This window comes from Mesoplodon bidens, assembly GCF_964165515.1.
Source record: "Mesoplodon bidens genome assembly, chromosome: 16".
NCBI classification, from domain to species: Eukaryota; Metazoa; Chordata; class Mammalia; order Artiodactyla; family Ziphiidae; genus Mesoplodon; species Mesoplodon bidens.
Window position 1 is genome coordinate 29,868,271 of NC_138173.1, and position 12,457 is coordinate 29,880,727.

Consider the following 12,457-nt stretch of genomic DNA (forward strand, 5'->3'; position numbering starts at 1 on the left):
CCAAGGAGGAAATGCAGATGGCCTATAGACACATGAAAAGATGCTCAACATTGCTAATCATCAGGGAAATGTAAATCAAAACCACAATGAGATATCACCTCACATCTGTCAGAATGGCTATCATCAAAAAGAACACAAATAACAAATGTTGGCAAGGATGTGGAGAAAAGGGAACCCTTGTACACTGTTGGTGGTAAAGTAAATTGGTATAGCCATTGCGGAAAACAGTATGGAGGTTTCTCAAAAGGTTAAAAATAGAGTTACCATATGACTCAGCAGTTCCACTCCTGGGCATATATCAAAAACAAAAACACTAATTCAAAAAGATACCTGCACCCCAATGTTCATAGTAGTGTTGTTTACAATTGCCAAGATATGAAAGCAGCCTAAGTGTCCATTAACAGATGAATGGAAACAGAAGATGTGACACACACACACACACACACACACACACTGGAATACTACTCAGCCATGATAAAGAATGAAATCTTGCCATTTGCAACAACATGGATGGACTTGGAAGGCATTATGCTAAGTGAAATATGTCAGACAGAGAAAGACAAATACTGTATGATATGTGGAATCTAAAAAATACAACAAACTAGTGAATACAACAAAAAAGAAGCAGACTCACAGATATAAAGAACAAACTAGTGGTTACCAGTGGGGAGAGGGGAGGAGGGAAGGGCGTTATAGGGATAGGAAATTGAGAGGTACAAAGTATTATGTGTAAAATAAGCTACAAGGATATATTGTACAACACAGGGAATATAGCCAATATTTTACAATAACAATAAATGGAGCATAACCTTTAAAATTATGACTCATTATATTGTACAGCTGTAACATATAATATTGTACAGCAACAATAACTCAATAAAAAATTAAAAGAATTAATGAGTGGTTTCTAATTCTTGGGTACAAATTTCCATTTGTATTTGTTAAATCAAGCTTTTTAATGGGTTGTCAAATCTTTTATATCTTTACTGATTGTCTTTGATTGCTTGATCAGTCAATAGTTGTGTGTTGATGTCTCACACTTTGATGGTGTATTTGCAAATTTCTCTTCCTTCTAATAATTTTTGCTTTATGAATTTCTTTGATTCATCATGAGTACTTTGCATTAGGTGCATGCACATTTAGAACTGGTAAATGTTGATAGTGAATTGAAACTTTTACCATTATATGATAACCTTATTTTTCCCTAAAATAATTTTTGTTCTAAAGTCTATTTCGACTAATATTATTTGACAGTCTCTTTTAGGTGGTGAATTTAATTCATATTAACTTATTCTGCTTACTGATATATTTTAAGTTGTTTCTACAATCTTATCTTTTTTTTAATTCTACTGATTCAGAAGTTATCTTCTCTATTTATGTTCCCTAGTGATTATCTTACCACTCTACTCCAGCTTCAGTACACACATTTGTTTTTTAGAATTTGGAGATTCCTTTTACTTTCTAGAGAGTTTAGCAATCATTGAAAACTGTTGTGATTATAATTTATATAGAAATGTATCTTATAACAAGTAATTGCAATAAGTAATACAACAAAAATTTCAAGTAGTTTATCTTTTTGTATTTTAGTGAGAGGGCTTTGAATATCTGGTCTGCACTGTAGCTGGAATTAGATGTCTAAAATATTAGAACAATGTAGCTTCAGTTTCTTATGGGTTGAAACAGGTTTCTTCTTGTTATAATACAGATTTGGTCATTCCTTCCTTTTTTCTTTACTCTCTCTCATACACTCACTATATGTTAGGTATTTAAAGAAGGCAAGTAGGAAGAGAGAGTAAAGAAACTTCCTTCTTGCCTTCTTTAAATACCTAACATATATTAAGTGTATGTTATATACTTAATAATGTTCTAGGCACTGGGAACAAGATATATTCTCTAGAAATGCTGCAGAAAGGCATTCAGGTATGAAAAGAGAAATAAATCCACTTTTTCTGGATGGCAACTGTATATTATTTTGCTAATTTGATAAAAACACTTATCAGACTTATGGGTCTAATGATGTTGAATTACATACTTCTAGGCAATATTTAATATGGTTGGTATCTTACTCAGTTTTCTTTGTAGTTACTTATATTAAACAAAATATATATTTAATTCACATTCTAAAGGGAATTACTTATAGATTTGGTTATACACTTTCTTCTTGTGTGTGTTTGTGTGTGTGTGTGTGTGTGTATGTGTATTTCCCCGATCAGTGGACCTTCTGACTTAGAATTTTTAAAATTAGTTCTGGTTAAAAGTTCAAAAAATGTTATAATCCCTCATTCAGATCCTGCTCACTCTAGCTAGGGTGTAATTTTGTGAGATATCTTTACTCTTTTTGCTCTATCCTATAATTGCTTTCTTTCCCAAGGCTGCTGTGAGTTGCCCTTCAAAGTCATTCTGGGACCTGTTATTTTCCAGTAAAGACATTGCTTTATAATAGGCTCAATGTCATTTCACTGGAGCAGAAAGTTAGTGGAATCTACTTTATGCCAGGCCTTTGTATCTACCAAAAGGAAATTTCACTATTAAATAACTCAATTGCCATTATTGAGCCCTGATTCTACTGTACTAAAATTTTCAGACAATCTCTTATTCTCAGGGTACTTGCATATCTAATTGTCAAGTTTAGTATATGATCCTTGTTACTCTGTGTTTAATTGAGTTTGTGGTTATAGCTGACTCATAAACCCATAAAGCTCTTCAGTGGTAAACTAATTAGCCACTGCATCTGCCCTCCAAATAATTAACATTCTTCATTACTAACAATCAGCATAGGAGTTATTAAAAGTTACCTTACCACTCATCTGTCTAAAGCACAGGCTTTCAAACTTTTTTGTTCATGATCCTGAGTAAGAAATGCATTTTACAGGTTAATCCAGGACACACACACACACACACACACGCACCCTACTCAGTAAGACAGACTTGGATATTTTCTATTATGTCCTCCTCTATTCTATCCTCTTTCACTTAAAAACATACTGACATACTAATAAAGAGTCTTTACTGCCCATTAATGGATTGTGATTTACAGTTTCAAAAAACACTAGCTTAAGAAAGCTCAAACTGAAACATAAAATTAAGAATAATCAATAAACGTTTCCTTCAAAATTAAAACTTACTTGTTTCCTTCATCATCATACACCCATCTGGTAGTTCCAATTCCTTCATAGTTTGAAGCCCAATAATACATACAGGCATTAATGTGCAGAGTAAAGAGCAAGTATCCAGTTGTTCGAATGACTCTGACAAGGAGAATAAATGCAAAGTAAGACTCATGTTGTTTCTGGATTACAGCCTATTTTAACATTTTCTTTTCCTTAAAGTCTCTGCTGAATCTCCTTGCTTTAAATCTGTGAACTGTTAACTCTCATTAGTACAATATAAAGTGATGGTGCCTTCACATGTTTTCTGACTGCAGTGTCTTGACTGGGACTGACAAGAATAGAAAAAAAAATCCTCTCTTTTCACAAATGGTATGAGTTAACTCCCTGAAAGATATGCCTCCAGGGTCACCTCTCCACTTTGAGTCCCATAAAATACACCATGCTGATTTCACTGGATATATCTGAAAAGCTCATGGGATTTTATGCTGCGATTAACTGACTAGAGGTCTCTGGGCAAGTTCAGAACAGCAAATGAATGAAAATTCAGATTAGAATGAATTGTCATGAGAGAGATGTAAAAAACTTGTGAAAGAGCACGTTTCTCTGTCCTTGTTCTGACTGAAGCAGGTAATTCGTCCTCTTTTTCAGTCTTGTATTCTTCTAAAATCTAATATAATTTTCATAATTTTATCTCACTTCAAAATGTTCAAGTCTACTTTAGAACACAACCCAATATTTTACGTAGCCCCCAATCTGAGATTATTCCCTTCTCTTTTGCAGGGAGGCCATATTCTTCCCAAGTCCTGTCTAAAATATTTCACTATTGCTCTCTCTCCCAGCCCTGAAGTACACTGAGTTATACTTTACCTGTAGAAATATGCCTTTTCATTACAGACTCTAGGTGATGGTTAAACTCAAAAAATGAAGTGTACTATGTAGAAAACAAGCAAAAGAAATCCAAAAGTGCATTAGTCTTAAATACATCTATTATATTTAAATAAGCAATATAAAATATATTTTATTTGTTACTGAAAATAATTCTATTCATGTCTTAAAAAAACTAAGGTCTGTCAGTGGTATTTTCCTCCGGGTAGTGCATTTTAACAAGGTGTCAAACTTCCAGAGCTTCTTGCTTTATTTTATTTCTACCCTCTACTTATAGTCTTGTTTGTAATGCTTGTTGAAAATCAAGCTTAAAAACATTTCTTTCCTTTTTTTTCTTTTTTAAAGCATGTAGTAGAACTTTATTTTACAATAATTAAAAATCATACCTCCCCCCAAAACATAAGTAAGATAGTAAAAGTGTAATAAAATACATTGAAATCATAAATAGGTGTTAAGGCCTGTTGCTCAACACTAGCATTGTTTTTAAGTGAGTTGCATTAAATGTGTATTTATTTCAACAAAATTTAAAGTCCAGTTAATATAAGCATTTGTTATCTATTCTTGACATTGTTCAAAGACATAGAGAATTTATATGCATTTAATCCAAACAGTTGCTATTTGCCTCAAGATTTTCTTCTGCTTATACCCACTTCTATAGCAACAAATACGCCCTACATACACTCTTACCCCCTACTTTCTCTTTTTAATCTATAGGCCGTAAAATGCAAGAGCAAGAGCATGAAATCCAGAGCCAAACACCAATCTCCTCTCTGCCATTTATTAACTGTGTGACCTTGGAAAAGTCACTTAATATTTCTGTACTTTGGTTTCCTCATCTGTAAACTGGGGACAATAAGAGAAAGTACTTAGACTCATAGGATCTTACAGATAGGAAGGGCTATTAGAGATTACTTAGTTCAAAGATTATTTAGTTCAAAATTTAATCCAATGTAGATAAGACTGTAATAGAACATTTGGAATTAGAAAACAGCTATAATAACAATGACTATTTAACTAGAAATATACACAACTGATTTGTTTTTCCAGAATTCCTGAGTAGGAAACATCCATTAAGCATTCAGATTAAGATAATTTCAATTTGTGGTAACTTGTTTATTGTGCTCTTAACAGAAGTTTTCACAAAGGCACATTTTAAAATTTAGCTTAAGTGTTCACTGTAGAGAAAATTTATATTCTTAATTTGTTTTCGCATATATAATTTGGAGATAGGTAAGCGATATTTTCCCTAGAGAACTGCACATTAAAGTGACACACTTATGTGAAGATGACTGGACTGTGGGGCTATGTAAAGAAGATTAATGTTGGCTTTCAGGATCTCCTGTATTATAAAAAAAAACTACCTAATATAGTGAGTAGGTTTTTGGACACTGAAGGGACACAGAGATGGAGTTTGAAGAGTTAGCATTTTATAAATTTTTATTATAATGCCAGACAAACACTCAAATCCATAGGAACCTGAGTCTCTCTCAAAGTTGGTTTCCTCTGAGCAGTGGCCTCCAGAAACGTCCATTCTACACTAGAAATTTGATGATGGATGGCCAGCCCACTAAGCTGCTGGGGACGTTAAGTTCTGCTCAATCTAGACCTACATTTTGTGGTCAAAATAGAAGTCTCTAGAGTTGTTTTGGATGGACGAGAATATAGAGTAAGGTCCCTCTTGACTTGGAAAAATCATGGGTGTGGAAGGAAAGCTCCTTCAGCCTGAAGTTTATTTGCCCGTCTGATTATAGTAAGGAATTTGGAGTCAGAAAAATATGTGATAGAATCCAGATACTGCCACTCACCAGAGTGTGTCTGGACAGATTTTTTTTACTCTGCTGATTCTCATTTTCCTCATCTCTAAAATGAGGTTGTTTGGAGGAATAACTGAGATAATGAATACGAAGTTAAAGTATGTAGCTACAAGTATGTATTCAACAAATATCAGCTGCAGCTGTGTTAGGATCCACCCGAGTCTCCAGGTTATGTCATCTTGTCTTCCCAAGGTGTCAAAGCGATAACCACCTAAAACTGATAAAATCTTTGGTGTTCCTTTTAAGAAGGCTGTCTTTGGAAATACAAGCTATCATTGTTATTATTAAAAATTTATATGAAATTTCACCTCCTGACTCTCCTCAGATTCCTCTTAGGTATCTGATAAAGCTATGAGTTATAAAATATTTATGTCTTAGAATCTTTTTGAATAGGTAATACATTCACATAGTTCAAAAATAATAGGAAATATATACCTTCATAGTCTTTTCTCCTATTCCTGCCCCTACCCATCCTGCTTTTCCCTCCAGCTTCCCATCCTTACCTCAGTTAACCATTTTTATTAGATTTTTTGGGTAGTCTTCCACTGTTTATGTAATATAGAAAAATAGTATATTTTCCCCTTTCTGTTACAAAAGTTAGTATTGCTCTATAAACTGTTCTGTAACTAGCTTTTTTTTTTTTTTTAACTGAGCAGTTTGTCTTGGAGGTCTTTCATAGAAAACTTCCTCTTTATTTTTACATTACAAAGTACTCTATAGATATACTGCAATGTATTTAACTATTTCCCTCTTGATGGACATTTGAGTTGTATCTAAATAATTTTGTTATGCAATACTGTGCTTGCATTTTTCTATAATTATAGAATTTTTGATGAGTGAGATAACTTAGAGGTCATCTAAACTAATACCCTCATTTTATAGCCATTTGCAGGCATTCAGTGACTATGTAATAAACAGTGACAAGTGGAACAGTATAAATTATTCATTTGTAATTATAGCTGTATTTCAAAATATACATTCCTATTTTAAGTTATAAAAATAGCTGTTATGAGATATAGACTCAAAACAACCAAAAGCAACTTCCATTACTAGAAATAGGGATGTTTTTCCTTCATTCAGCTTTTAAAATTCTTAGCATTGATGAGGGCATAAAAATGGAGGACAGTTTGGGAAAAATTAAGAATATGATACTTTTAGGATATTTTAAAGTACTTTGAGATTTCCATTATTATAAGAAAACAGTTAAGTATAGTTATCTTACCTTTAACATCCTATTTGTCCTAAATATTGGATTAAACCCAAAGAAGAGGTAGAAAACATCAAATGGCATTACTGATGCCACATCCAACTGTTGGAAGAACACATTCACAATCATGTTGTGTTTACATGCTTTTTAGGACATGAATTGATTTATACCAATAAGGCTGACCAGTCACCATGATTTGTTTGTTGCTTAATACAAAATTGCCTTCAGTTTCATATGCATGGTGTCACTGAAAGGTGTATTAGCGCCCTGAAAACAAGAACACTACTTCATAGCCTACTTCCAATGAATTTCATTTCCAGCTTCATGCATCTGATCTCTGCTTAGGCATTGCGTTTTCTGGGATTTTGTTGAGCTGTCACATATATTTAAGGGATGGCATGGTTGCTACTGTTAAAATACATTTTAATAGTGTTTTAAACTTGGGGCTTTTGGACTGAAACTCAAGCCCATTCTTGATTTTATGTGAAACAATCAGGCATTCATTGTAGTGATATATTTTTATGTTTCAGGCAATTCTCCAGTGTTCAGGGCTAATTATATTGTTGGTGGTTCATCCAGACTCTTCAGTTCTTTCTACTACTGTCTACTTTGTATCATATTGCTAACAATAAACTGCTGTGAACATATCTATCAGAGACTGTACAAGCTAACAGAGAGGAGAGGAAAGAAGTCAGTCCCATTTACAATTATCAGTTCCGATGGGAGAAGGTATTGAAAGTACGACTATAGCTAAAGCTAATATATTTTAAATTTGTGATGTATTTAAATTATTCTGGCCTTCCATTACCCTGGTAATTGTGAAATGACAGCATAACATTTGCATACTTTCCTGATTGCAATGATAACAATAAAAAAATCTTTTACATAAGACAATTATTCATTTTCATTATTTTTTACATCATCTTGAAAAATAGGGTACATTAAAAAAAACCGTTTAATTTATTTAAGACAATTAAGAGGAGTTAAGACTTGTGTAAGGCCATACGTATGAAATGGAAAGTTGAAGTAATTAATTGTGTACTACAATTTCAAAGCCTAGTGCTATTGAAAAGGAATGGGACTTTCAGTTTGAATGAACACACATTGGCTACTATAAACAAATTATTAACTAAAATAATTGGCTTAAAAATTGCATAATATCATCAAACCTCATTGATTTTACCCTACAGATATTGAGCCTCATAACAAGTTGAGAGGTACACAGAGCAGTTACTAAAATAATGTCTTATAAATAAGGAAGCAGGAGCACAGAACTGTTGATTTGTCTAGTGCTATTTCAGGATCCAATTGCTCAAGTACTCACTTGACTTTTCTATGCAGACAATTATTAATCATGTTTGATAGTAATACATTAATGTGGATTTATATAGATAGAGATGAGTTATTTCTCAATGAATTGTAGAAAATTGAATTAAGTACTGACCAGCACTGTACTCTGTACAAGGAACTTTGCAAAGCATGTTGGGGTTGAAATAGAAGTAAGATATTGTTTCTGTCCACAAGAAATTAACAATCTAATGGTGGAATAACCAAGCACAGAAATAGCTATAATACAATGCCATAAGACATACAGGATGTGCTAAGGAAATTCAAAAGGCATGACTGCAATTAAATAAATGCAAAAGTTTACATTTATGAACCCAAATTAAATATATGAGTTAAGTTGCCCTTATTCAAATTCAAGAAAGTGATTAAGTGTTTGGAATAAGGTCTGTGGCACTTACAAAACTATTCATCCTCTTTGTAGAGTTCATCAAAATAGTTTAGATCTTTTATGAATATGTCTAAGTATGTGACAGTTTTTTACAGAGAAAATTAGTTGGAGATAAAAACGAATTGAAAGAAATTTTAATCACCATAGATCGCCAGTAGGGACAATTTGGCACCTAAACCCAGATTTGTACTTTTAACAAAATTTGAGGCCACTAAAGTGTTGTCCCTGAAATGGGAGGTTGGAGTTCACTCATACAGATTGGGTAACCTTGGAACAACCTCAAATCTCTGCCTATTTCTCGGGGTTAGGAGGAAAAATAAAAGATAATAAAGTACTTTGTAAATAATTATGGGTGAAAAAACTACACATGGGTGAAAAAATAATATTATACTGTTATTTGAGAAAAGGAAGATGCCATGTTATCTAAATAATTGCTTCTTTTTTTTTCCGCTGTATGCCATTCTAACAATTTCCAGTGGTTTTATTTTTAAAATTTTTTTATTAAAATAATTTTAAAAATTTCATATTGGAGTACAGTTGATTAACAATGTTGTGTTATTTTCAGGTGTATTGCAAAGTGATTCAGTTATAGCTATACATGTATCTATTCTTTTTCTAATTATTGTCCCATTTAGGTTACTACAGAATATTTAACAGAGTTCCCTGTGCTATACCATAGCATATATTTTGCTTATATGAACAAGAAAGAAATAGGAGTAGAAACAATTTTGTAGACTTTTACATCATCATGCTACATGAATTTGAGGCTAGAATTATGTATGGACAAGACAAAGTACACCCTATACTCCTTTGTTGACATTTAAATTGGAATTTAAATGTGGGCACTAAGATTTTGTTCTGCCTAGTAAAGACCCATATATTGAATTACACATTTGCACATACTAGGAAGTATATTGTATAATTATTGAGAAGCCAAAACTCTGCCTAATAAAACCTCACCTGTATAAACTTTGTTACAAAGGCTATTTCCAATTTTTAAAGGAAGGAAATTTTTTTTTTGGTAGAAATTTATAGATGGAACTTAAAGTCAAAATGGTTATGGATTAGTTGAACAATTTTGGAATTGTAAGTCACCTACCTGAAATTTTGTAGAACTCCTGTAGTGTCTCTTTAGTTCATTTGAATCCACCTGAAATATGTTATATTTATAATTCATATTAATTTTAGCCAATTTCATTAAACATTTTCTCACTTTAAAAATATTTATAGCTATTTCTTTCTATTAGTTCCTTCTAACATCAGCCTATAACTATGCTCTACCTTCCCATATCATAAATCAAAAAACCTTCCTTGGCTTTGTTTTCTTTTTGTATTGCTCTAATTGTCACACTAACGCTTCTTAAGAGAGTTATCTACCTTGCTTTGCTCCACATCCTTCCTTCATATTTATTCTTCAGCTCATGGCAATTTTGGTGATGATTTGACTTTTGCTCTCTTCTCTTATTCCATCAAGACTACCATTGTGAAAGCCACCAATAACCTCCTAATGATCATACCCAGGGAATCCTTTATATACTGACATTCTTTTATGGCACTCACCACATTTTGAAATCACACATATATGTCTTGGCTCATTTATTTAAGATCAGTCTACTCCATGAAATGGTAATCTATCTCAGAACAGGGTTGATTTTGTTTAACAACTGTATATAACTAGTGATTATAATATATTAAAAGCCCAATAAATATTTGAGTGGATGAATAGGTAAAGACATTAAGAGATGAGTAAATCTTTTGAAGCATCTGACTTTTTGGGGACAATTTTGTCCTTGGAACTTTCCAAAGAATCTGTAATGCCATTCTTGGTTTACTTTACTTCTTCAGTTCCAGTTTTCAGGGTCCTTCTTGCATCCTATGGCTAGCCATTTAAAAATCAATATTTCCCAGGATTCAGCCCTCTTCTCTTTTCTCTTCATATTTACTTCCTGGGAAATTTCATCCACTTTCATTGTTTCAAAGATCACCATGTACGTGGATGCTACCAAACCTCTACCTCCACTTAATATTAGTATCTGGAGCTGTTGACCTGTCCAACAACTGCTTATTGTCTTCCTCACTTAGCAGTTCTGCTCATCTCAAATTTAACCTACAACAAACCTGAATTCATCATCATTCCCCCTAAAGCCAGCCATGCTCCTCCTCTTATTGAGTATCATATGAGCACCCTCATCTACACTAGTCTGTGATCCTACACCACTCACTCTCCCTTAGCCCTCATCCAACCAGCAACCAAGTTCTACTGATTCTCCTTTCTAAAATTTTCTCATGCCTATTTTCTCCTTCTGGCTTTGGTTTCCTTGCCTTTATTCTTGCTTTCCTTGATCAGTTCTACAGTGGCAGTGAGATGGTCTCTTTAGATCAGATCATTAACAATTCTATTTATGTCAAATCCTATGACTTCACATGACTTAAAGAAAAAAAATCCAGGCTCCCTTTCATGATATACAAAGCTCTTCTTTCTCTGTCTCACTCACATCCTGAAGCATCTCATACTCATTCTGTTTAGCAGTGCATAGCAGAGTTTCTTACCTTGATGCCTTTACCTATGCTGTTCCCAGAACTTAGGACATATTTTTCCCTTTTTTTATGGGGACAAAGGTGTGCAGATAATTTCAATTAATCCATCAAAATTTGGACCAGGTGTTCCTCCTTTATCTGGTTTTCTCTGCATCAAACAGCACCAAGGGCTCACCTCTGTCATGACTCACATCACAAAACTCCACCATTTTTCTTTTGTCTGTCCATCCTTCATACTCTGAGCTACTTAAAAGGGTAGGGACAATATATTTATCCTGTGTTTCTCAGTTCCTAACACAATGTGTAACACACAACAGGTGCTCAGTAAATGTGTGATAAGAGATAGAGGAATAAGAAGGCATTTGTTAACATTCAGAATTAATGCTAATATTGGGATTATATTTTTCTATTTCACTTATAGGTAGGAGGAAATTGTCTGTGTACTATTAATTATTTGACCGAAGTATTATAACTTGGACACACGGAAGCAGCATCTTCTAATAATTATTATCCAGGCTGTCCATGTTCAAAAATTTTAAATTGCTGTTGAACAATGTTTAAGATTTGTTAGCCAAGTTCCCAATTCCTGCCCCACCACCCCATTTTTTTGGCTATAATTTCTACCCACGTGCACATACTAAATTTTACAGAAATACATTAGAAAATATATGATATGTTTATTTAATGATTCTTTTCCCTGAAATAAAATCTCTTACTGAGCCACAGGCAGATATAGGTATATGTACAAGTTTACACTGAATCATGTACCAAGCTTGAGTAAGATAAGTGAGACCCTTCAAAGCTTATATGGAACAGACAGACATATCAAGTGCTCCTTCAAAGCTTATATGGAACAGACAGACGTATCAAGTGCTTAAGAAGTTAAGTTGAAGTATGACCCCATCCTCCAACTCTGGAAGAATGTTCTTAGTATATTTATCCCTTGAGTGGAGCTAGGTATTAACATTGAGATGGAGATCTCTGGGAAAGCTTTCACCACTTGATATTACATGGAGCTGGGAGGTTTCTTGTGGACCAATGTCCTGAACTTGGCTCTCCCACCTCAGAGGCACAGGCCTGACACCTGGCTGGAGCACCAAGACCCTGTCAGCCACACAGCTCAGAAGAAAAGGGAGTGAAAAAGAAAGAAAGAAAGAAAAAATAAAAT

The 12,457-nt window shown here is 33.6% G+C and overlaps 1 protein-coding gene across 1 annotated transcript in view; it reads right to left on the reverse strand.

Annotated features, from left to right (window-relative positions):
* CNGB3 (cyclic nucleotide gated channel subunit beta 3) overlaps positions 1 to 12,457 on the reverse strand; it is a gene marked incomplete at both ends in the record, with an annotated part of 143,751 nt that overhangs the window by 55,027 nt on the left and 76,267 nt on the right. Inside the window, 5 exon segments of the mRNA XM_081258414.1 lie at positions 3,126 to 3,248; positions 3,978 to 3,996; positions 3,999 to 4,041; positions 7,032 to 7,118; positions 9,851 to 9,901. Of these exon segments, the coding sequence (XP_081114540.1) occupies positions 3,126 to 3,248; positions 3,978 to 3,996; positions 3,999 to 4,041; positions 7,032 to 7,118; positions 9,851 to 9,901 (323 nt within the window).